General features: G+C 44.9%; 2 protein-coding genes across 6 annotated transcripts in view; both read left to right on the top strand.

Annotated features, from left to right (window-relative positions):
- The window catches only part of setd5 (SET domain containing 5), a 37,813-nt gene extending 35,287 nt beyond the window's left edge, over positions 1-2,526 (top strand). For all 4 annotated transcript variants that reach the window (XM_028001756.1, XM_028001755.1, XM_028001754.1 and 1 more), the window contains one exon: positions 367-2,526. In XM_028001756.1, the coding sequence (XP_027857557.1) occupies positions 367-843 (477 nt within the window). In that variant the 3' untranslated portion in view covers positions 844-2,526. The remainder of the gene's footprint in view (positions 1-366) is intronic.
- A 1,274-nt stretch (positions 2,527-3,800) lies between these two features.
- mtmr14 (myotubularin related protein 14) lies at positions 3,801-25,050 on the top strand. 2 transcript variants are annotated; one of them, XM_028002181.1, is made up of 19 exons: positions 3,801-4,526; positions 5,144-5,298; positions 6,938-7,046; positions 7,500-7,575; positions 7,828-7,888; positions 7,976-8,098; positions 8,275-8,348; positions 9,121-9,191; positions 9,276-9,350; positions 10,864-10,930; positions 11,614-11,699; positions 11,769-11,845; positions 12,088-12,124; positions 12,204-12,274; positions 12,369-12,427; positions 13,412-13,544; positions 13,790-13,966; positions 16,242-16,448; positions 20,682-25,050. In XM_028002181.1, the coding sequence occupies exons 1-19, from the start codon at positions 4,392-4,394 to the stop codon at positions 20,860-20,862; spliced, it is 1,974 nt and encodes a 657-aa protein (XP_027857982.1). In that variant the 5' UTR covers positions 3,801-4,391; the 3' UTR covers positions 20,863-25,050. The 2 variants fall into 2 exon arrangements, with proteins under 2 accessions (XP_027857982.1, XP_027857983.1); XM_028002182.1 differs by lacking the exon at positions 16,242-16,448.
- The last annotated feature ends 235 nt before the right edge of the window (positions 25,051-25,285 follow it).

Here is a 25,285-nt window from a genome sequence, read left to right as displayed (position 1 = left end):
AGCACTCACCAAAATGATTTGTTGGTTTAAATTCCTTATTTCACCTCCGTTCATTTTGAACAAATAGATGTCCTAAATTAAGCGGAAAGTCAAGGTTCCAAATCCCGAAGTATTCACGATCCTGGAAGATTGAAATTTAAAATGATTCTCATTCTAACAAGATATTAATTTTCTTCTCTTTCAAATGAGAATAAAACAACGTGAATATTGTGTGTATTATGAAGAAACAGCAGCTGGGAAACCCTCTCAGCAACCAGTGGGAATATCTGCTGCCATCAGAGGCCTTTCCTGGTTGCTGAGCAGCTTTTTGCTTTTTTCACTGATGACATGCAGCCCTCTGTCCTCTGTCTTCTGTCCTCTATCCAGTCAGCAGAAGTCCTCCCAGAGACAGACGGCCCGTCCTTCACTCATCCCACAGCCAGCTCTCCGTTCCAGAGCTCCTCCACCCAGAGCTTCTACCCTCGCATCTCCTCCTCCCACCCGGGGCCGTCCCAGGATCCCCAGAGCTCCTACTGCAGTCCCCCCCCCACACAGCCCGGCAGTGACGGACCCCCCAGCTACAGCAGCAGCCACCTAAAAACAGGCTTCCTCAGCAGCAGCAGCCTGTTGGAGGGGGCCGCTCCAGGCCCACGGACCCAGGGACAGACTAAGGTAGACGTGGGCCCTCAGGCCTCCAGAGGGGGTCAACAACAGGCGGCTGTTAGCCTGAAGGTGAACAGCCCGGGTCAGGCGGGGCAGTCGGCCGGCTCCAGGTTAGCAGGACCCTCCCCACACTACCCCCAGCAGTTCCAGCACCCCCCCCACCAGGGGCCTGGAGTAAGAACGCAGTCAGGAAGCTTCTAGGACCTTCTTCAGCTGTGTGTGTGTGTGTGTGTGTGTGTGGGCGTGTATGTGCGTGTGTGAAGCTAAAGGCCCCCCAGGGGTTCAGGGAGCTGGAGGGGCCACATGTACAGACCTGAGAGGAGCCAGCCAGGACTCTGGACAGATTCCTCCTTTTCCTGTGTTCTGTTTTTTTTTTCTTCTTTTCTTTATTTTCAGGAAAAGAACTTGACAGCAGTGTGCTCATAGATAAACCTCTGACTCCTGGACGTCAGGATGGAGGGAGACGGGAAGCAAGCAGCCTGGAAAACACGGGAAATCGGATTGAAAACTCCTGATTATCCCAGAACTTTCCTACTGTTGTTCTTCTTTTTCAAAAAAAGGAAAAATATTCCACATCGATATCTGCACAGAATTCTAAGTTAGCCTTCCTGTTATCATGGTAACCAGGTTGATCAGATGCTGACGTGCGTATTTGGCGAAAACTGACAAATGTTCCGTTTTCTTCTCGGTTTACTCAGAGGATGACAGGCAGATGGGGGCGGGGCGTTCTCCAGGATCATTCCAGAAGCATTCTTCATCGGTGTTGTGCTGGGAGCTCCGCTCCTCCATCCAGCTGCAGACCTCCATCTCCATCCTCCCCCCTCCCTCCTTTCCCCTCATTCATGGTGCTACCAACCTTTTTCCTCTCACCAACGTCTGATCCGGTTGGGCCCACCACCACCGGATCAGCTCTCCATCCGTCTGGAGTCATCCCGTTCAGGAGCAAAGGGATCAAGGTTGCAGACACGCCTGGATTTGTCCGACCAGTCTTTGCATTCCATGTGACAGAGAGCAGAGCGAGTTCACTGCCAGAGGAGATGGAGCTGCTGCTGCTGATGGTGGCAGCTGCTGTGGTGGCGGCGGCGGCAGCTACCTGGTGGTGACCGCTGCAGCTGCACTTCCTGTGGGGTTCTCTCTTTCTCTCTCTCTGTCTGCTGCTGCTTTATTTGTTCCATTTTTTTTCTCTATTCTTAAACAACTGACGTGTAAAAAGAGACGGTTTTCTGCAGCACTAAGACTGAGGTGGAGGAGATCTGTGAATGCCCCCCCTCCCCCCCACTCCCTTTATGTGACTGGAGTTCAGGGCCTGAAGTGGTCGTGGGTTGTGGGGTGGGGGAACTGTATTTTGTGGGAAAGACTTGAATGATTGAGAAAAGGAGGAACCCCCCCACGCCCCTCTCCACCCACCGCCCCACCCACCGGCCACCACAACCCCCCTTCCCTCCCCCCCACCAGATTCCATGAATGTGTGACAGAACAGCAACATGAACGTTGCTAGCTAACACGAAGCAGCACCTTAAAAACACATCCACCCTGAAAGCACCCAGCAGCAGGACTCTGTGTGTGATTCTGTGTACCTGTATAGAGAGAATGTGATAGAGCTGTATGGAGAGAGGATCTAGTACACTGAATTCCCGGCGTGGTGTCAGTAGAGTCTGACCGAGCAGCTTGGGTCAGACGCTTTGGAGATCTGACCTCCTGGGTTCCTTCAGACGCCACTTTCTTTCTCCTGTTGTTTTTCTAAGAAGTTTTCTGTTGTTTTTCTTCTTTCTTTTTTTTTTTTCCACAGATCATAGTAGAAACTATTTCAATTGTTCTCTAAGAGATTTAAGAAGCAACAGATGTAATGCATTTTGATAATAAAATCATCGTAACAGCAAAGTATTTTGGAAACCAGCCTTGTCATTGTCATGTTTAGGTGGGTTCTCTCATATTCCACAGCTTTGTTAGCCATCGATTTCTTTTCCTTCCTAACTTAAAAAAAAAACAAACTTAACCATAAAACACAATTAAAAGTAGATCGAAGAACATATCTGGTGTCAAAGGGATGGCTTCCCATTGTTTTAAAGAGGTTCTGATAGAATAATTTAATCACTTGTTTTACCGGCAGTGGATGGATAGTGAGTATTTACATGGGAAATTAAGCTAGCTGGAAGGATTTTTACTTTTCTGTTAGGTGTTCACTCAGATTCCGACGTCAGTAGGGCTGCACCGATTAGTTTTCTTGACGATTGCCAATTACCGATGTTTAAAAAGTCTTTTCTGCCAATACCAATTTTTTTTTGTCTTAAATGTGGCTAAATATAGCAAGAAAGTTGATGAGTTGGTAACAGTTGAGTGACTATCGTCGACTGCAATCGTGCAGATATGACCTGGTGGGCCGGTCTGTCAGTCAAACCTCTCTAACGGGACAGCAAAGAGGACGGTGGTTGATTTTTAGACCTTTGCTGAGGTTTATGAGGTCGGCTTCATGTGTAAGTATTGGCCAATCACAGATCTCCCAAAATTAAGGAAATCTCAGTGTGTGTTTCAGACAGGAAGATGGTTGGTGTTGCGCCGCCTCCTACCAGTGTTCAACATTTATCATGAGAGGTGACGGTGTAAAGGCTTATAGAATAGCGTTTGTAGAAACAGTCGGTGAGACTGGAAGACCATTAAGAAGGTAAAAGTTTTAGCTCCCTTCCACTCATCTGGATTGATGCTGAGAATTTTATTCTGTCGCTCAGATACCTACAGGATACAATGTAAAGAGGCATTTTCACCCTCAGTCCAGTCAATTAAAACTCTTCAGAGCCACAAATGTTACATGAACTTTCTGGGGGGGACACTATCTACTTTTGGAACTTTGTTATCCCAAGCTGGCTTTTACTGCTGTACAGGTTTGTGCTGAGAGGTTTGTACAGGTGCTGCACTGTCCTGCAGTTTTTAGATGTGCCACAGCTACAAAACACTGGAATGAAATGGCTTAATTACTTCCTTGTGTAGAGGCCTGCTTAATTATTATTAATAATTAGGTAATTATTAATTACCTAATTAATTTATTCAGGTGTGGTGCAGCAGAGGCACATCTAAAAGTTGCAGGATAGTGGCCCTCCAGGACTGGAGTTGGACACCTGTGCACCAGTAGGTGGCGGTAAGGCGCCACAACGTTGTTTGCCAGGGCGGTGGTCACGTGATTCAGTCAACTTCCTGTTTATCACTTGTTTTGTGCAACTCGGACCGCTGGACTGTCCTGTTGGACCTGTCGGTCACATTAACTGCTGCCGCGTTCATTTCTTCTGAGAACTATTTAACCTGGTCCTGTTCGTCGTCATGGTGATGTTCCACTGAGCGGGCCTGGGAGGATCCTGGAGATTTCCTGATTTCAAGTTCGGAGAGGAGCCCAGAAGGAACAGTAACGCGTTTTAATAGAAACGAATAGAAACCAGACCGAAAACATCAGCATCGATGTGCTGAACTGGCTTCACCGAAACCCTGCTAGCTCTGTAGCTGCGTCGCTAACCCCGGGGCCAGCGGCAGGTCGCCGCCTGCGGCCCGACAGCGGCTCGTGTCTTCCTGGGGTGGAGCTGCTCACCGCTGCCGTGAATTCAGGACGACCGCCCGGCTCTGGCCCCCCCAAGCGGGCAGTCAGGAAGAAGCTCGCCGGGAAGGGATGGCCTGGTCGGTCTTCCCGTTCCAAAGGACAGGGCTCTGCGGTCTTTGAAGGGGGACGAGTGCGGCTGGAGGCGACCACCTCGGTTCGAGACGCCATGATGGCCGCCTCCCCCTCCGCGGCCGGCGGATTTACGGTTTCCGGTCTGTCGGTGAGAAAGAGCGAGCAGATTGCGGATCTGATCGATCTGTTCTCCAAGACACAGTATCGAGCAAAGGAAGTCAGTCCTCGGGTAAGATGTTTTCCGAGTTAGAGTTGGCTAGTAACTAGTTACATTTACTCAATTACATTTACTTGAGTAACATTTTTGGAAAAAAACAAACAAAAAAAAAAACAACTTTATGGACTATTTTTACTATGCCGTACTTTTTTACTTCTATTTGAGTAGTTTTATTATGAAGTATCGCTGCCTTTACTTGAGTAAAATTTCTGGATTCTCTACCCACTGAATGAAGAACAACAAAAATTCACCAGACACAAACACACACCTGCAGTTTTTATTAAAGCTTCATTGAAAGAAACTGATTTGGAATTTTTATTTATTTATTTTTTTTTACCTGATTTTGTTATATGTTGTTACTTGTATGAATTATTTACATTTCCGTCCATAAAATACCAAAATTTCCACATAAATGTATATTTTAGTCAATCTGATGTGATTTATAAATATTAAATGATAATTTGATCAATTACTCAGTATTGGAAAAAGACGTTTTACCAACTACTTTTTACTTTTACTTGAGTAAAATTACATTGAAGTAATTACTTTTACTTGAGTACAATTTATGGAAACTATGCACCTCTGATATTAGTTCAGCATTGTCCTGTTACCCTGTCCCTCCCCTTCAGGTGGAGGCGATAGAGAAGCGATGTCTGGAACTGTTTGATAGAGACTACAAGTACAGCATCATCTCTAATTACAGCGGAGAGGTCTGCGGCCACTACCCCCGTCAGATCGTTTTCCTGGAGTACGAGTCTACAGAGGTGGACAGAGACAGAGACAGGTACGTCCCCGGTCAGAGAGCAGTCAGTGTCTCTGAGGCCGAGGGAGGAAGTGACAGCTGTGTAGCGTGACTTTACACTGCCGCAGAAACAGGAAACATGCAGTGATTCAACAGATCCTCCCGTCGTACCGCTGACTGTTGGAGTGGCGACATTGCCTCTGCCAGCACTTTGCTAATGCGCTCACGAAACCCTTTTCGCCGTAATATTTCATATTCTTCCCGTCGGACCTCGGTGCTTTTGAAACTGCAGGCTGCTCTGAAGTGGAGCTGCATGAACCAAAAAGCCAGAGAAGCAAACGCTCTGTAGCTTGAGATGACTTCTGATATGTACGTGAAGATATGCAAGGCACAGAAACTCCAGTAAAAATGTGACGTTCATTTGGAAAATTGAAAATCTATCGCTTTACAAGCTGTTGAGAAAACAGTTACTCACTAAGTTTGATTAATTTAGTGAATGACTCACAGGTCAGGCCAAAAGTATATGTGAGTTAAGTGCCTGCCTAGCATAAAAAAAATATATATATATATTTCAAATAACATTAAATAATTCAAACTAAATGCTACTACACAGTTGTTCCACAAACAATGGTTGATCTTGTCCTGTTGATGGCTGCTCTCACTGTTTGGGAAAATATAATATATCAAACATGTTTTCTTGTTTACTGTGAATTTAGTGTTTACCAGCTGCTATTACTTAAATACCACTCCTCATTTTGAAATCTATTTTTTTTTGTGTTTATTTTTTTGTTCTTTACTCCTGTAAGATAAAAATCAACAGACACTGCTATGATGTGAGATAGTTAGAAAGGATGCCGGTAGATGATAGTAGGTATGTTACACAAATAAAGTAGCTTAGGAATAATGAAGCATGTGGTGTTGACATGTTGGTACAGCCCCCACCCCCACCCCACCCCACCCAAAAAGATCTGCCCAAGGCCTCAGAAAGGACTGGACCGGCCCCGGTAACTAATTTTTCTAACTTTAAAGTGGAAACATTAAATCCAGAAAGTCTCTGCTCCTTCTGAACTCGCAGAAACGGCTCAGCAGACACTTCTACACTTGTTGTCTTAGAAACCAGATTTTTACATTTATTTTCCTCAGTGTGCCGATTATAGAAATATTCTGAATTTCCTCTGGTTTCAGTCCAGATGTTGTTTGGTCATAATTGGTCCAGGGTTTGTGTCATGGCTTGGTGACTGTTGCTGTATTTGGGTCTGATTGGTTCTGTTGCAGAAAAAGCTTCACTTTTCTGCCGAGCCTCAGTCACAGTGGAAGCTCCTGCGTGTTTGGTTGTAAAAAAAAAAAAAAACAGCTCCTTGCATGTCAGTCTTGTATTGTTTATTGTAAGAAAAAAACACAACAGGGGAAATTTAGTTGGATGTTCCCATGACAACCCGACCTGCCACCGACTTCATTGGTTTAAAAACACCGAAAATATAGGTTATTTAGTAATGCCACCCCCTGCTCATGCTGACCACCAGCTTGGACACACACTGCTGTGGGACGCTGCAGCCCAAATTCATTTAAGTCCGGTTTAGTCCAGCTGTCCTCACAGATTTATGACGCGTGATGAGCCTCTTCCATTTACTGACCGACTGAGTTAAAGAGCAGATTTTGGTGTGTTTGTGTGTGTGTGTAGGTTTGAGAGCACGGTGCAGATCAGCAAGCTGCAGGACCTGGTGAGCAGAAGTAAAATGGCTCGCTGCAGAGGGAGGTTCGTCTGCCCCGTCATCCTTTACAACGGCAAGGTGGGTCTGTCTGTCTGTCTGTCCACGGACAGGATGTTTAAAATCAACGCCACGAGTGAAACGTGTCAAATTCCACCCAGAAATACTGGACATACGCTGGGCTTTTCAGGTCGAAAAGCTTTTTTTTTTTTTTACCAGCTAGTCTCAAGGAAAGGACCAGCTGGCCTGTTGCTAGGCAGAGTAGCTGTTTGTTCATGTGTTCATTCTCTGATTTTTTTCTCTTCCACTCTGGTATAGGTTATGAACATTGTTTCTGAATATTTCTTCACTGTTCTCTTGCTGAAAACAAGTTTTTTTATTTATTTATTTGTTTTTTGTTTTTTTTTCAAGCAAAACAGTCTGCAGCTCGTTAAGAGTTCAGCCCCAATTCCTCTGATACCCCCTAAAAAAAATAATCAGCTGCTGTTGTCCAGATGTGTTCTCGTCTGATCAGGTCTGTTTTCCTCCCTGCAGCACATTTGCCGCTCAGCCACCCTGGCAGGTTGGGGGGAGCTGTATGGGCGGACGGGCTACAACTACATCTTCTCAGGTAAAAAAAAAAAACAACAGCAGCCTAAATAAAATGCAGCTTAACTCAAATAACTCAAAAGGGGAAGTTCTGCAGACAGATAGTCGGTTCAGATTTCAGCTGTGAGTAGGAGCAGCTGTTCCTCCATGTTTTAACCACTGAAAGTCGCCTTCAGTCATTTCTTCTTCTGCTGTTTCATGAGAAACCTTGCAGACTTTTGCTCCCTAGACTTTAGCCTTTTAGCATGCAACCCTTCCCGGTGTGTGTCTGCAGGGGGCAGCGACGACACCTGGACCGAGCCAGAGGAGGTTCCCGAGGACGACCCAGCAGTCAGGTGACGACAGCAGCTTATCGTCTGACCTTAGTGAGGGGCTCTCTCAGGTTCGCTTCATGAACTGCTGCCGTTTCTCCTGCCTCTCAGGAACGGCGAGTCCCAGCTCTTCGACAAAGTTCGAGGTCACGACATCAAGCTGCTCCGCTACCTCTCGGTTCGCTACATCTGTGACCTCATGGTGGAGAACAAGAAGGTCAAGTTCGGCCTGAAGTAAGCCGCTTTTCTCAATAACTCTGTCGCATGGTTTCACTTTCTACGTCCAGCGTATGTTTTCTTCCAGCTGACCAGGCATGCATGTCACCAGTTTCTCATTATTTGCATCGGAGCGTATTCCCAGTTCTCGGAGTTGTTGTCACTGACGTCTTCTGTTGTCGTTGCCTTGGCAGTGTGACGTCCTCTGAGAAGGTGGACAAGGCGCAGCGCTACGCCGACTTCACCCTGCTCTCCGTGCCTTACCCAGGTGGAGAACGTAGTCAGGATTCTGCCTTCGACAGTTGAAATTTCCACCTGTTGCTCAATTTCCTCCCGTTGGCACCTGACCCATTAATCATGTCAATAAGAGTCGTTCAACAAATGAGAATATTATTGTAAAGCTAATTTCTTCCAGTAACTCCACTAGGCCTGTCACAATAAGCAATAAATCATTTAGTTGCATGATAAATTTAAATGTTTGAATTTATCATTTATTTTCCCTTTCTACCAAAAACTGGGTAGCAAAAGTCTTCTTTCTCAACTAGTACTTTTGTTTTTGAAGGATAATTTTGTTTACAGATACTTTATAATTAATTTTATTTCTTTTTATTTATTTATTTAGGATATTTATAATGTCTTCCAGTTCCAGTTGTTTAAAAGTTCATTAGAATATAAAGTTTGTTAATCTATGAGAATGCATTCTTGCATTATCCTTATCCCATTATCACTATATTACTTGGAAAAAGATCTCAAAACAACAATATTATCGTTTATGGCAATAACGTCCTGGACAATTTATTGTCCAGAAAAATGTATTGTGGCAGGCCAAAACTCCCAACACGCTACGTGGAGTTATTTCCACAGATTGTCTTTTATTTTAGGTATTTACAATTTTCTGCTTTCAGCCAATAAAAACGCGACATTTAGGGTCAGAGTATTACACCAGACCAATAAGAATCACGTTTAGTAGTTTGTTAAAGGAGGGCGGGGGGCGGAGCTTGTCGTCTTTTGGGAGTAAAAGTCTTTCTCGTTCTTTTCAGGCTGCGAGTTTTTCAAGGACTACAAAGACAGAGACTACACGGCGGAGGGCCTGGTGTTCAACTGGAATCAGGTACCGGTTCTGCTTCTTCCCCCGGCCCGGTGTGTGCTTAGGACGGGTGGTGATGTGTGTGTGTCTGTGTCTCTCCGTTGCCAGGACTTCGTGGACGCTCCCCTGACCATCCCCGCGCGCTTCTCTCAGAACCTGAACATCGACTGGACTCGGTACCAGGTCGGCTCTCCTCCTCTGCCGCCGCTGTCCCTTTCTCTTCCCGTTTCTTCTCTGGTCTTGGGGTTTGGAGGTATTTTAGTGCCATCTAGTGGCAAAACTGGGAAGGATCTGACTCGGCAGCCTTTCTAACTCCACAACTCGCTCTCAAATGAAAAGAAAATGTAAAATGTATTTGTTTTCGATTAAAAAAAAGTTAAACTCGTAAGTGTAATACAAACAGAAGGATATATTCTGTTTTTTTTTTTATTCAAAATGAATAAGTAGCTTGTTGTTAGCTTTAATATTCACTGTTAATCACTTAGGATAAAATCGTCTAAATGTAAATGTTACAGCTTAAAGCTAAAACAAATACAAAATTCAGTTTCCCAGAAATAGAGAATAGACCAATAAAATGTTCTCTTATTCTAGATTTGTTTAGTTTTGGCCGGAGTTGGGTGTCTTGCTACATTTACTCAGTAACATTTATTTGAGTAACTCCTTTGACAAAAATGACTTTTAGGAGTTTTTTTTATACTACACTGTAATTTTGACTTTTACTTGAGTAATTTAATTATGAAGTATCGCTACTCTTGAGTAATATTTTGTTGAATTTTTATAATTTTAATTTTTTTTTAATCAAAAGAAAAATGTTCTTTTGCTTGATTTTGTAAAATCTTTTCGTTACGTATATGAATTATTGTCATTCTGATCCTTAAGATGCCAAAATTTTCACGTAACGTTTTATTTTTGTCTGTCTGTCATTTTTAACTATTAAATGATTGATAATTTGATCAGTTACTTAGTACTCGAGTAGACGTTTTACCAACTACTTTTTTTTACTCTTGCTTGAGTAAAAATATGTTAAAGTAGCGCTACTCTTCTTCATGAGGAAGACTACAGACTAGCGTGCCAGACCAACTACTGAGAGCAGATACTGTAAAGCTCCTGATCAGAGGCCCACATTTCTCTAGTAATTTCTTTTTTTTTATTTTTATGAAATGTCATATTCTCATGTTTGATTTTTAATTGCATGAAATAATTCAGTTTAGTTTTTAGCAATCCGAAAAGGAAATTAAATATTACACCTTCAAGTTTCTTTAAACTGATTATAGAGGCTGATGGCTGTGGGCAGGAAGAATCTCCAGTAGCAGTCTGTATTACAGCGGTTCTGCGGAAGCCTCTGACAGGCAACACCGTGTTGTCGCATGCCGGTGTCATGAACTTTAAAATAGTCTCACTTTTTGAATTCGATTCCAGAAATCAAGAACTTCCTATGATATTCCTACTTATAGAGACACACCTGTTTGTTTCAACACGGTGCTGAAACTTTCCAAGTGATAATTTAACCACAAAAAATGTTTAAAATGTTTTCAGTGTTTGATTTTCACCAAACATGTCCACCGTTTGTAATTCTAGAGTGGGCGAGGAAGAATAGCGTTGGCTTGTTTAAAGCCGTAGCCTAGAGTTGCTGAAGGGGCGCCGAGGCGATTGTTTTCATTCTTTGATGTGTCTGTGTGTGCATGGACGGATCCAGTCGTGGGACCTGGTGGAGCAGACCCAGAACTACCTGAAGCTGCTCCTCCACATCATCAACAGCGATGGTAAGGGAGCCTGTGGCTGCAGGGGGTTGGTTGGGTCTGGACCGGCTGCGCTCGCATTCGCTCATAGCCTCACTCTGGGTCATTCCCACCGGTTCACAACATTTCAATTCATTTCCAAACGATCCCAGTAATCCAGTTTATTATTCAAATCAGTTCAACTTTTCGATCAAAGGGAAACCCAGTAGGGCGTTCAGTCAATGATGCCAGCATCGCCCAGTCACTCTGGGCAATGACAACAACGGTGGTAGAAGTTTGATTCCGCTACGTCTGTCTTTGTCGTTGTGTCCATTGGGCAAGACATTTCACCTGTCTTGCCTGCTGCTGGTGGTCCGAGGGCCAACAGGTGGCGCCGCTGCGTGGCAGCCTGGCCTGTCATACAGCTCCACAATGACATCTCTCGCTGTTAGCGAGTCGACTTCTCGTCTGCTGAGCCGTGCCCTAGCGTCCCATTCTCTCTGAAGCGTGACCATCGGGTCATTGAGGTTCTGGTGTCCTGCATACATGGCAACTCAGCTGACTATACGACCAAAAGCAGCCGCTTCCTGTCAGAGGAGGAAGCTGATCAGTTTTGCCCTCTGGATGACGTGCTAACCTCTTCCATGTTGACAATGTTCCAGATGGCTTGAGTTTGTCCTTGTTTCTTGTCCTAGAGACTCGTCCCTGAAGGGTGTTTTGTGTTTCAGATGACAGCGGGCTGCTGGTGCACTGCATATCAGGCTGGGACCGAACACCGCTGTTTGTTTCCCTCCTCAGACTCTCCCTGTGGGCAGTAAGTCCTCTCCTCTCGTCCTCTCGTCCTCCCCTCTCAGAAAGCTGAGACTTCCTGTTGTCTTCACAGGACGGCGCCGTGCACGCCAACCTGGAGCCTGCTGAGATCCTCTACCTGACCATTGCTTATGACTGGTTTCTCTTCGGGTAAACCGATCCCTTCATCTGCACTAGCAGCAGTAGAAGCTAGCAGCTGAGTGGTAACTCAGCCAATCAGAACATAACTGAGAGAAAACACGGTTTAACAGTTGAAATAACAGCAATTAATGCAAATTGGAGAGTAGTAGAAGAAGAAAGTGAGGAGGTTAGGTTGTTCTAGCTAATATGTTAGCATGAGTTGCCCATTAACGTTGCTGTATGGCTGCTATTTGTGTCTTTTATTTTTCCAGTCACATGCTGCCAGATCGACTCTCCAAAGGGGAAGAGGTATTCCCGCTCCACACCTCTACTCTCTGCTTTTGGGAGTTTCTTTCCGTCCGTAACGCAGAATGTTTCTCTCCCTCAGATTTTCTTTTTTTGCTTCAATTTTTTGAAGCACATCGTCTCAGAGAAGTTCTCTGCTGTCAGGAAACAGAGGTGACGCCCACTTCCCTTTCTCTCGCTCCGTTTCTCGTCGTCCGAGATCTTTCGTCACTTTGACACATGTCTGTTGATCTTTGTCACTTTTCAGGAGGAAAAACTCCCACTTCAAAGACAGTGACTTCACTGTGGAGGACCTCTGCCGGCTGAGTACGTCCACCTGCTCTGAAACGCGACGGCTGCCCCTGAACCCTAGAGACAGGAAGGAGTCCTTAGTTACGCGGCTGCTGAAGGAACCTTATTTCAATTTAAAACTTGCATTGTTTTGAACAAATAACATTACAAAGATAGATCTTTGACACAATAAGTAATATCAGATTACATTAAAGAAAAAAAAAGGAAGAATAGTATAAAGATAATACAAAAGAGTAACTTTTACTCAAAGGCCTAAAGTAAAATAAAGTATAAAAGTGAAATACATTTATACATAAATAAATTAGATGTGTTGTCCCTGCACAATAAGCAGTACGAGATTTAAAGTACAGCTCTGCTTAAGGCTTTTATACACGAATGGTCAAGGCTCATAAAACTGGAAAGTAGTATGATCTGGGGGGAAAAAATCTATAAAATAATAGTACATTTTACTCTACGCAAACAACAAAAGTAAACAGTATAGCAAAGGGGTCTGCTTATGAGATAGTTTTGTTTTTTCACGTTTCTGATTATTTAAATTAAGTTTTGCAACAGAGGCAACTCGTGATGACAAATAAGTTTCTTACAGGAGGGAATTTTTTTTTTTCACTCCTTTTCTGCTTGTGGACACACACTTTTGCTAGGATTATAATTAGATTGACCATACCTATTTCATCTGAAGAAAAGGTTGAACTCTTAAAGATGCACGATGTTGATAAATGCTCAATATCTTCACCGTTACGCTGACAACAAGAGCAGTTGTTGTTGACATGTGGAAAGAAGCGACGGATTTTCTTTTTAAATGGATGACACGTGTGTAAAATTTAAAATCAAAAGTTCCTGCTGGTATAGAGCATTAGCGACACACTGATGAACCTTGGTGTATGAAGACTTTTGTCCGGGTCTGTTCAGCTGTGAGGTCTAAATGACGAGTGGAGGGTGTTCCTCCCGTGGTTCCTGTTGCCGTGGTGATGAGAGTTCTGGTTCTGCTGCTGTGCTCAGGGTCCAGGGACCGCGGCAGCATCACCAGTCTGAGCAGCGACTTCTCCCTCATCACCGAAGAGCTGGCTGGAGCCTCCTGTCCCATCGCTGACCCTGTGGACCTGTTCTCCGGCCAGCCCCAGGCGTCCAGCGGGTCAGCCTCACCCCCCCCCCCCCTCCCCCCCCCACACACACACACACTAGCATATTTTCATTACCTGTATTCAGGCAATAAATCAGTTAATCGCACGATAAGTAAAACGAGCTCCATAACTTCCATTTGCATGATTTATCGTTTCTCTCTTTCATCTGTTTCCACTGAAAACTGTCTTCAGTCTGTGCATGCTGAGCTGCAGTCTGGATGTCAATGATTGAAATGTATTTATTTTTTGTTCCCAGGAGGAAAGCACCTGCCTCCTCTCCTCCGATGGTGTCCTGGTGTAAACAGAACCCTCTGGATGAGACTCTCTCCCATCCAGCCAACGAGGCCAAGTCTTCCAGCTCGTCCTCCTCCAACCAATCAGACCATGGCGTCACACGTTCCGGCAGCAGCCCGTTGGCTGTCCCCACAAGAGGGTAAGTCAGGTGACGGAACTAGTTGGTTTTTAGATCCACTCTGCATTGGGGCTCTGAATTTTGTATGATCTCCTTCGTTTGCTCGGCAGCAGCTGCTCTGCGTACTTGCAGCACTGTGGGGCTCAGACAGCAGCTTCATGCATGGCCTGTGGGCAGAAGTCAGGCAGCTGCAAGAAAAGTGAACATTTTCACTGCTGAAATATGCAGTGACATGACGAGCTAAGGGACTGTAGAAACCCCAGGTCGTATTCCGCCTGGTTTCTCAGAGAAACCAGGCCGTAAAGCTGAACAGGAAGTTGGTCCCTTAGAGTCGGGGTTGCTCATTTTCAAACTCTCTGGCTTACTTCACTGTTCTGCTCCTCTGTGACCTCTCAATTCACTTCAGCCTCCGTCCATATTGTTTCCATTCATCTTCCCATTGGACAACTGTCTATTTAAACGTACGTTGTATAAAAACAAGCTGGTTGATTTAATGAATCTTCATTGCATTCTTGTCATTTCTGTTGAGGACGTGAGCGTCTCTGTCCTATGATCAACCCATGATAACTGCGTGACCTTCTGCTCGCAGATGCACTATATTGCCAAACGTTTTTGTGCCTTCACACACATGAACCTGACTGACATCCCATGGTCGAACCACAGGATCCAATACCCGATTGCTCCACTTCTTACAGCTAGAACACATTTTGCTCTTAAAGGGGCAGTATTATGCATTTTCCACCCATATTGTGCCATTTTATTGCACAATCAAGTAACTGTGTTACCTTGAGTTGTTATAAAAATGCTTTATGTATCACAAATGACTTAAAAGAAATTTGACTTCACATTTCAGCACTTTGGGTCTCTGTCTCTTTAAGAAGCTCCTTACTCTTGCTGACACTCCTCCTTCAGCACGTCGTCACAATAGCGTTTCTCCATTATGCCATTTACAGCCGTTCTTAGGAGCGCTGCAGTGAGAAGCAGCTTGTATAACGAGCTCAGCAGATGCACAGTTCCACTAGATGTTTGCTAATTGCTGCTGGCTAGTCTGAAGGAGCTGAGTGGGGGAGGGCTGCCGGTCCTAAGCGATACTTTGTGAGAGCAAATGTTTAGGGACTCTAAACGGTTGCTATGGGAAATTAAAGGATTTCTCAAATGTGTGAAAGTATGTTTTTGATGAAGGAATAACTATAACATGAAGGATAGCTCAAAAAGGTCCATTTGACATAATGCTGCCCCTTTAATGGGAGTCTTTCCAAGGGGTTGCGAGTGTATTTCTGGGGTTTTTAGACCGTTTTCCTCTGAAACGTATATGTGAGGTCAAACTCTGATGTTGGATGACGGGCCCTGGTTCACAGTCCCTACTCCGGTTCATCCACAAAGGTGTTCTATCTGGTTGAGGTCTGGACTCTGCGCAGGCTAGCTACTTGGAACTCATAATGTTCATGTCTTTATGGATGTTTCCTTGGTCATTCCCAAACTATTCCCTAGCAAAACTTGAAACTGTCCAAAACGTCTTGGTGTGCTGAAGCATTAAGTCAGGAAAACGCCATTCTTCTAGCACCTGCTACTCCCTTGCAGGTCTGTAGCTGATGTCTTCTGAACGTTGGTGATCTGGGCCCACTCTGCAGTGCATCACCTTCTGATCATGCTTCATGTTTGTGCTTGGCCTGCTCTTCTTCCCAGTCCTTCTACTTGCTTCTAACCCCGCTGACAGCCGCCTGCGGCGTGTTTAGCAGATAGGACGCTTTACGATCTCATCACCATCCTGCACTCTGAACCGAACGTGAGCCGCTCATTCACTACTGTTGGTAGAAGCAGTCTGGAAGTGACTGGAACACCTGAATTCAGTGATATGGAGGGGTGACCCAACACTTTTGGCAATACAGTGTATTATTTATTGGGGTCGATTCCATCGTTGGATCGTGGACAGATTGTAGTTTGAGTGAGCAGCTTCCTGTAGGATTTCCTGCTATAAGAGTCTAATTTTGATGTAGTTCTATGTCTATTCTCACCGTTCCTCTGGATTTAGAGTTGGTGCTCAATCACTGGCCAACATTCATTACTAGCAGACAAACGTTTAACTCAAGTCAACATCAGTAAGTAGGTCGTAGCTGTTGGTTTCTACTGACGATGATGCCTGGATGCAGACTTTTACCAGCGTCCTGCTTAGCGCAGATCAAGTGGTGTGAGACTGCTTTTTCCTAGAGGTTTGCAGTCAACGTGTTAACTTTAGCATTGTAGCTAGTGATAAGTTCTGTCTAACCTTTCTGGTTGTGTTGCCTTTGTGTGTCAGGTTAGCAGCAGAGTTCTCCAGATCAGGCTCCTCCCTGTCCACAGAGTACGGAAGCTGGCAGATAGTTTCCGGTTGTGGCAGCATCCACGACCACGGCCACATTTCTCAGCCGATGGCCTCGGTTTCCTCCAACTCGTCTGCTGTCACCTCTACCTACGATTCCCCACTGCCCTTCAGCTTCCAGGACGAAGGGCCCAGTGGGCGGATGTAAGTTAAACCGGAATAGATGAAAGTTTTTGGAATGCAGTCCGTGTGAATTTCAGCTAGTGAAATTCAATTACAGTACCGCATGTCGCAGAATTTACACATGAAATATAAGCTACTTTTACATTCATCTATCTTTCTGGGCTCAGTTTAGTCTCATTCCAGAGGGAATGATGGTAGCTTTCTAAGTGCTTCAGTAGAAGGAGACTGGAAAACTCTTTTTGTTTCATTCAAGACTTTGCATCTTTCATCCAAAAGACTACTTCAGTTCTAACTACTGAAGAAATAAGCTTGTATTCTGGAAACTAATGGTCAGTAGAAGGACATTTAGGACGTGCGTCACTGGTCCTTCCATCTACGACACGCTCAATGTTTGGCTTGATGTTATCAGGCAGTCCAAGCATGTTCCTATTGAAGCCATGTGAGACTTCCCAAGGTGTGAATTGTCTTAAAGCCACCTGGGGAGGCAAGTCAAGGCTGTAGAGTAGGTGTTAGAAAAATAAAATCTGAGGTCACCACTTGGTTTTTATTGTGTTTAATATAAACCACCTGTCCAAAATGTCTCAAAACTAGTGTTCCTTGTCCTTGAGGCATAAATGGACCGCTGAGTGGTTGACCTGATGGGTTTGGTCTTCTGTGTTGGACCATCTGTATGCGTAACTGTTAAGTTTCTTTAACGTAGTGATCTAAACATTGCTCACTGCACTTAGGACTGCCAGAATCTGAAATAAGCCAGAATCTACACCAGCCGTTTGGGGAAACACCATGGTTACGGGTGTCAGGCTTTTAAAAACATAAAAGCAGTCTCAAACTGCTAATGGTGCGTTCACACCAAACACGTGTCGCTCGTCAAGCGCGTGTGGATCATTTAAAGTCTATGTGGAGGCGCGTCGAGGGCCCGTGGAGGCACGTTTTGCACATCTAGGGCGACACAGTTTGGAGCGTTTTGACGCATCAAGCGCGTCCAACGCATCAGACAAATGGGCCGGCAATGGAAAACAACAACGAGAGCAATTTTGACGCATCTGATGCGCCCTTGACGTGCCTCCAAATAGACTTTGAATGTAAACCAGATGCACAAAATGCTAAATGTAGAGCAAAAATGTAAAGCGTCGGCATTTAAAGTGCAGACCCTCGAACTTGAAGCATCAGACACGTTTGGTGTGAACGCACCATTATACCTTCTGTTATGATGTATTGGAAAAAATACAGGAGTGGCTGCATTTCCGTGGGTTGTGTGGGGTACACAGGAATGCTGTGCTTCCCCTCTCACACCTATTGCTGCTTTCATCGTCTGTGAGCTGCCTGACTGCTCCTCTAGGCAGCCACACGTGTAAAGCACTCTAGGCCGAACTCCTGAGGCTGAGGAACATTTTCCAAGCAGGACCTCCAGACAGTCTGATTAAGCTGGCGTCTCACCAACGACACCTGAACGCCTCACCCTTCTTCAGCCGGCAGTCTGCTCCCACTGAGCAGCGCAGCAGCCACTCCCGTTTACAGTGTGGGCTGGATTTATTTTAGTTAAGACAGAAAGCTTCAAGAGAGTCGTTTTGTTTTTCTGACCGTCGGCTTAAGGCAAACCTATTAAAACCTAGAAAACTTGTATCAAACACAAGAACCAGAACTTTTTACCACTAGTGAAAAACCCATGAAAATTTTTAAAAACTCAAAGCTCGAAGGTCCACAACTTCCAAAATGATCTTGATTTGCTTCTTTAATTGCAAAGCTTAGTGGGTACAGAGCACAAGTTAGTTCAGCAGCTCTGGAAAATGACATCAATCCATTAAATCATGTCAAGCTATTTTTCTCTAAAACTGAACTGCTGGAGGAATAAATTGTAAGAGACACATTCTTACCTTCATGACAGTTGCTTCTGGGGGTCATCTACTTGACCTTCAAATGGATTAGCATTATCCAGATGTATGCTTATTTAAGCATACTTCTGATAAAAGTGCGCTTTTATCAAAAAGTATGCTTCTGATAAAAATTCAGAAGGCGTCAGTACAGCTTGATTCAGTAGTGTAGAAAAGTGATCAACGTAGCCTAATCTTTCCCTAATACTCCACCTGAAGGTTACTAACTAAAGGGTTCTGGAAGACAGACAGGTTTTTCATACCCAGTCAGAGCAAATCTTCTGGACCTGAAGAACTTGGAGCTTCTCAGATGGAACAGCAGCTCTGCAGCTTGGTGATCTTCAACTTTCTTTGATTCGACGGCTTCAGAAGTCTTCACCACAGGCTAACGGGGCATGAATACTTTTCTTGGATGGAGTGATGCCGCAGATTCAGGCTTTCCTGCCGTCAGTCTGAGGGATCTGAGAGTGTCAGTGGGTTCACCGCCTTGTGGGACGGAGGTGGAAACCCATACTCAGAGGACGCCTGTGAATCTTCTCTCTCTCTCTCTCCATGTTGTGGGTCTTTAATTGGACAGTTTGTCCTGATTTCTCCTTCAACTAGTCAGTTTTCGTCGAATAGCTTTGGTTGGTGAGTTAATTTTGCTGTAACGGTTGAACAGCAACACTCGTACGTCGTCTCCTTCAGACCTCAGCGTTCTTCCTGTCTGTATCTACTTGCTGTTGCTTTACTGGAACTCTGGTGTGTTTTCTTGTACTACTGGCCCAATGTTTGCCTTTCTATGCCGTCTCTTCATATGAATTTCCTTTGCCTTTACCACAGGACTGCAGTTCAGTCTTTTGCAGCCCCCACTTCATAATTAACTCCTATTTTCCATTAAATGCACAAAATAGAAATAATTGTTTTTTTTAAAATCGTGTCATGTTTGGTTATTATGGTAACCATTGATTGACTTGTCAGTCCTTAGACCACCTGCAGGGTAGTGGTTATAATTACCGTACACGCTTGAAAGAAAATAATTTGAGGTTTATTGAAATGTTATGGAGAAGAAAAATGATCGAGCAATTTCTTGATTGAAAAGAACAAATATACGTTTGAATAAAGAGAATTTACTGCAAAGATTATTCAAAATCAAACTTTTTAAAGAGCAAAGTTCAACCTGAGTCGAGTCTTCATCAGTCTGATTTCACCGCCAGTCAGCCGACTGAAATGTGAATGGCTTCCTCCACACTTATGGTGCGTTCACACCGAACGCGTTACACGCGTCCAAAATCTGTCCGACGCTTCAAGTTCGACGTGTGTGCACTTTGAAATCAGACACTTGACATTTTGCGTCAGACACGTCACCATAATACCTTCTGTTATGATATATTGGATAAAGTACAGGAGTGGCTGTCGCTCCAGGCTTTGAGAGGAGACTCCTTGGCATTCATGTCCCTCAAACTCTTCCACTGTCTCCTGCATATTTTGTCTACATATAGACTATGTGTTTTCAACGTTTATTTAACGTGACTCAATGTTTTTGCTGGATGGATTTGGATAGCTCAAATGCGGGGAAATATTCTCAAATAGTAAAAGTTATAACTTATTTGACATTCCTCTTTCACGCAATGTCCTTTCTGTTCCTGTCTCTGTAGTCATAACTTGACTAGCAAACAGCAACAATTAGTTTGTCCTCCATAGTTTTTTTGTTGTTTTTTTTCAGATATCACGTCGGAAAATGCAACACTACGCACATAGCAGAGGCTCTCTGATTGGCTGACGCTCTGCGTCCAGCGGCGAAAGTTCAGATTTTCCAACTCCAGCGCTATATGCGTCAAACGCTCAAAATGCTTCAAATCGCTCCGCGGTGGACGCGCAAAACGCGACGCGCCATCGACGTGCATAGTCGTTGAATGCAAACCAAATGTGCCTGATGCTCAAAACGCATCTGGTGTGAACGCACCATTAGAACAATGACAAATTTAACTTTTGTTTAACCGCCGGCCCCAATCCACTGCTCCTGTCAAAGTCCAGACCTCGACCTGATAAAGTGTGCCGGGACCTGAAGAGGGCTGGGCTAGAAACCTCCACCAACAGTTGCAGTTCTGGGAAGAAGAGAAAGATCCAATACTTAATCGGGGTTTGGAAGGCTGAGGTCAGTGAGAGGTGGACTGTTGACAGCTGAAGGCTCTTCTGGATCCGTAGCTGGAATTCGACACCAAAACTTCTTTGTCTCTGTTAAATGGGACCTGCGGCCCAGGAGACCATGTGGGCAGTGTGACAGGGTGTTCTGCAAGGGGGCGGGCCAGCTTGTTTTTGGAACCGTTGCTTTTATTTTTAAATGATGCTTCAGGAGAACTGTGTTGGTTTGTCTGACTCTAACCGTCTGGTTCTCCTGCAGGTGCTCGCTGCCGTCGGAACGCCAGGCCCGCCTGGAGGCGGTTCGAGAGATCTTCCTGGCCGCCTACAGCTCCACCGTGGGCCTCAGGTCCTCGGCCCCCAGCCCTTCCGGCGCCATCTCCGGCCTGCTGGAGCAGTTTGCCCGCGGGGTCGGCCTCCGTGGCAGCAACGCCATCGTTTGAACTCTTCCTCTGTGACTCCATCCCCTAACCCCTTGTAGCTTCCGTGTTTCACTCCATCCTGGGGCCAGATGCATAAAACAGTTTCATGATCAAAACGGTTGTGTTCACACAGATCAAGAAAACGTGTTCATGCACTGTTGTCACTCATAAACCACAAGTTTCCTGAAATTGTACACAAATCTATGATTCCATTTTTCTTTTTAAAGCAGAATTTGCTCTGCAGGAGCAAACGAGATGCACAACAACACAACGTGACACTTCACAGTGGTTTCTGTTTTCCCCTGTGTTTTGCCTTGTGAACAAGCTCAAATTGGAGAATGACGCACAGCGTTGACCAGAGGTTGAGCTCCACAGTAAACCAGACCGCCATGTAGAAGAACTGACTGTGTTCCTGTAAGGTGGCAGAAAGCATCTTTAGAACTGATCGTGGTCTAAATGAAGCTTCACTTCTCCAGTCGGATGTTTTAACGGTGATGGAGAATTATCAGCTGCTCTTATCACCACTGGCACGTTCATCCCTTCCCAGTCTGCTGCCGCCTTCACTCCAGCAGTTTGGTAACCAATAGCAACGATCCCCGTCCAGGAGCAGCCAGAGGTTTTTGCATGTTCGTGTGAAACACAAAAGGCCACCGTTGGTCTCAAACGGTGTCCGCGTCCGATGATGGCGTGAAAACATTGTTATGCATCTGGCCTCAATGACGTGCCAACCAGCTCTGCTCAGGTAATGCGCCCACATTGTATTTTCATCCTGGAGACGTTCTCGCATTCAGGGAGAGGATTAGCTTCCTCCAGGCTGACTGACTAAAAGGGACGGTGGAAATGGAGACGAGCCTTTAATCCCCACAAATCCCAACCCCAGTACTAAGATTTCTGTCAGCAGAATGGATTTACCTTTCTTCCTTGCTGCTATTGTTTCCAAAGCCAGTCCAGAGGGAAGAACTGTACTTCAGGTGGTTAGTGTAGAGAACAGCACTTCGTCTTCTGCTAGCTAACTCACAGAGTTGTTTGTCCCTCTTATTTGCTGCATTAGCTCACTGATTTGCCAGATTTGAACACAGCTGTGTTCTGCCTGCGTTGAAAAGATGAGGGTACCCACCATTAAATTCAACGTCATCTGCATTGGCAGACCTGGCTAGAAAAATTACCACTTTATGGGGAGAATATTAGCTTATCCAGAGTTAAAAGAACTTCAGCAGGTAGAGGAAAGTGTGTTGGGATCATACAGAGTTTTGTTCAGCGTTCCTGAATTAAATCTTCAACATGATCTGAAGAGAAGCGTAACATGACATGAGACTGCAGCCTCATCTCACGTCTCTCTTTTGCTTCAATACGTTTGCATTTCTTGGCAGAATCGGCCTCGTCCAACATGTTCTGTGTACAGTTGAAACACCGTCGTCCAAGTAGAAACCACTCTTATGTCAGCCAATCAGTGATCCTGCTAGAAAAATCTTAGACTTTTTTTCAATCTCTTGTTGTGCTTGAGGAAAGACCCTGGGTCAGTTCGCCCCATTTCTAGTCGTAAGCGGTTAGAGACGGATGTCTACCGAAACCGAGTAACTGACGCTGGTTTTGCTGGTTTAGCATCGTCGTGTTGTGGATGTGCTTTGTAAACCTTGTGACAGAACTTGTCTGAAGTGTAGAAACCTTGAACTCCATCACTGGATGGAGCCAAACGGGTTCATGTTTTTGGGTTTGCAAGAGGGATTTCTCACCAGTCCCTCCGCTCTCTGGGATGACACAACATGCACCCCTATGTGTCCATCGGGTCCAACATTGCGCAACTGTCTGCCATTTGTACTCCCACAATGGTGGGGAAATTCCACAATGTGACCACCGGCCTCCGACCCAGGAATGCTGTCATCTGCGTCTAGGAGGGATCCTCTGAATCTGGTGATGGTCATTGTTTTTGACTCGCTGCCTGGCGCCGCAGCAGCTCCCTGTAACTCTGTTACCCTCTTCAATACGCCAACACATCTGCCTTTCATGTGCAGATTAAATCACTTGACGTCTGCATTTGTACCAAATTATGTCCAAACTGAACTGTTAAAACAACCTTGTTTGCCATTGTGTTTAGCTTTGACATCTCGTGTGCAATTTTGCACCCATGTTCAATGACCTTCAACCTTTTCTTTTTTGGATGTCTTTCATCCGGTACAGCCAGGACGAACTGATCTAAAAACATCAAGCCAACACCAGTTTTGTCCTGTACCTGTTCTCTGTGATGTTTTCTTTGGTCTGTAGTTGACTTTCTCACTAAAATCAGTTTGATTAGATGTGTGAAGGGGCTGTTCCCTGGTGGCCTTATCGAAATCTTAATAAAGTGCTAATCATGCTGGCCTCTAGTCAGCTACATACATATCTTCTTGAGTCTAGATTATTGTTGACTGGCAGTCTGGAGAATTTCATCTCGAATCCAAAGGCCTTCTCAATGTGGGTTGTTTGGGCTCCCAGAATGTTCTCAACACTGTGCCTTTAAGGTCACGCTCACCAGACTGTATTTTTGGACTTTAATTAAAGTTTTTAACCCTTCTTCCATGTTTTATCTGATTAATGTGTTGCTCAACGTTGCCACAGTGTGGATGGCTGGTATACCTCAGGACCTTTTGGTTGTGCCTTCTTTGTAACCTCAGCAACGTTTCCATCCCATCGTTGCTCCTTTAGATAAGACAGGCATTCTTTCATAGCCAGCCTTGTTAGCTTGCGTTACTCTGTGTTGAGTCTTCCAGCCGACCCAGAGGACACGGGAAGAGGTCCTCTCAGTTTGGCCTTTGAGATCAATTTGGCAGAGTAATGCTTATTTGACGAAAAAATTTGAGCTAGATAATTAAACAACCTCGGTTCGTTCAGTGATGAAAACACTGACCCGTGTTACTGTCTGGAATCTGCTGTGAGTCTGTGTTTCTATATTCTGTCAGATGTTTGATGAATCAGTTCAGTGGTCTGGTAAAGCTGTTTTCAAAGTAAATCTAAAACAGAACAATCAGTGATCAGGTGGATCGAATGAATGTCTCAAAGTCAGATGAGCCATCTCCTTGTTTCCCTGCTGGGGTCCAGCGCTGCTCATCCTCATTCCTACCATTTCTGTCTTTTGTGGCCTCACTTTCAGGTCCTGGAAGTGAGGCCTATCAGAGAACACCTGCTGAAACCCAAATATTCAGAAATAACGTTTTAATCTCAGCTGTCAACAGAAGCCCTCGATTTACCGGTCAGTGTACGTTACTATCCCCATCGGTGGTCACAACCTCTGGGCAGTGACCAAAAGAATGAAATCATGGATACCAACAGCCTAAATGAGTTTCCTCCTCGGGGTGTCTGGTCTTCTGAGGAGTGTCTAGGGCAGGGGTGGGCAACTCAAGGCCTTGAGGGCCAACGTCCTGCAACTTCTAGATGTGAATCTACTTCAACACACTTGAGTCAAATAATGAGGTCATTAGCAGGACTCTGGAGAACTTGACTGCACTTGGGAGGTGATTCAGCTATTTGATTGAAGTGTGTTGGACCAGGGAGACATGTAAGAGTTGCAGGACACCGGCCCTCGAGGACCAGGATTGCCCACTCCTGGTCTAGTCTGGATAAGAAGTTTTGTCATTGGGCAGTGACTCAGTAGAGCCGCCGCTGCTCCTCAACGTCAAAGTGGCTCGGACATCTGGTTAGGTCCTGTCTGGGTGTGGAGGAGTCCTAATCTGGGGGAGTTAGGCTACCTCCTTATCTGGACGAGTCCTGATTAGGAGGACGCCTCCTGGTGAGGTGTTCCAGGCCCATCCCACCAGGAGAGCCAGAGGAAGATCCACGACACTTTGGAGGGATGATGTTCCTCTGCTGACCTGGGAGGCAAGTCTGGGTCCATCTGCTTAGGCTGCTGCCCTTGTGATTCTAATCCAGATTAAGCAGGAGCTGATGAATGAATCTCAACTGTTGTCTGCTTCAAATCATCTTGTCATTTATCAATTGTTGGGTTTGTCTTCCCAAATTGGTCACATAATTGTTTTAGAATTAATTTAGAGGGTTGATTGAAATGCTGCACTGCACTTGTTCTTTTTTGTTCTCTGTAAGGAAGTGTTTTGTTTCATTGTACAGATGGTGCATTTTAAGAGTTTTTCTTTAGGTTGTATATTGCTTGTAATTGTTGCCAGGTGACAGACTGTGATGAAAGCTGCGTATTCTCAATAAAGAAACCAGACAAAAGTGTTTGAGCTTCATTTAATTTAATTTTCTCCATCATGTTGGGTTGAGAGTTTTGCTTCTGGTAATCAGCATCTAAAGTAAGGTACATTCATTACACAAGAACGTCTGCCTATCTACGCAAATATGTTGATACAAAAAACTTAGAACTAATGCATCTCTTCAGAGCATGTTTTCATGGAATGTCCGTATCTCGTTCTTGTGGGCTGGTTCATCTTGGACACACACACACACACACTTG

This window comes from Xiphophorus couchianus, chromosome 20, assembly GCF_001444195.1.
Source record: "Xiphophorus couchianus chromosome 20, X_couchianus-1.0, whole genome shotgun sequence".
NCBI classification, from domain to species: domain Eukaryota; kingdom Metazoa; phylum Chordata; class Actinopteri; order Cyprinodontiformes; family Poeciliidae; genus Xiphophorus; species Xiphophorus couchianus.
Note: the sequence above shows the minus strand (reverse complement) of the source record. Positions and strands in the feature narration are given on the sequence as shown.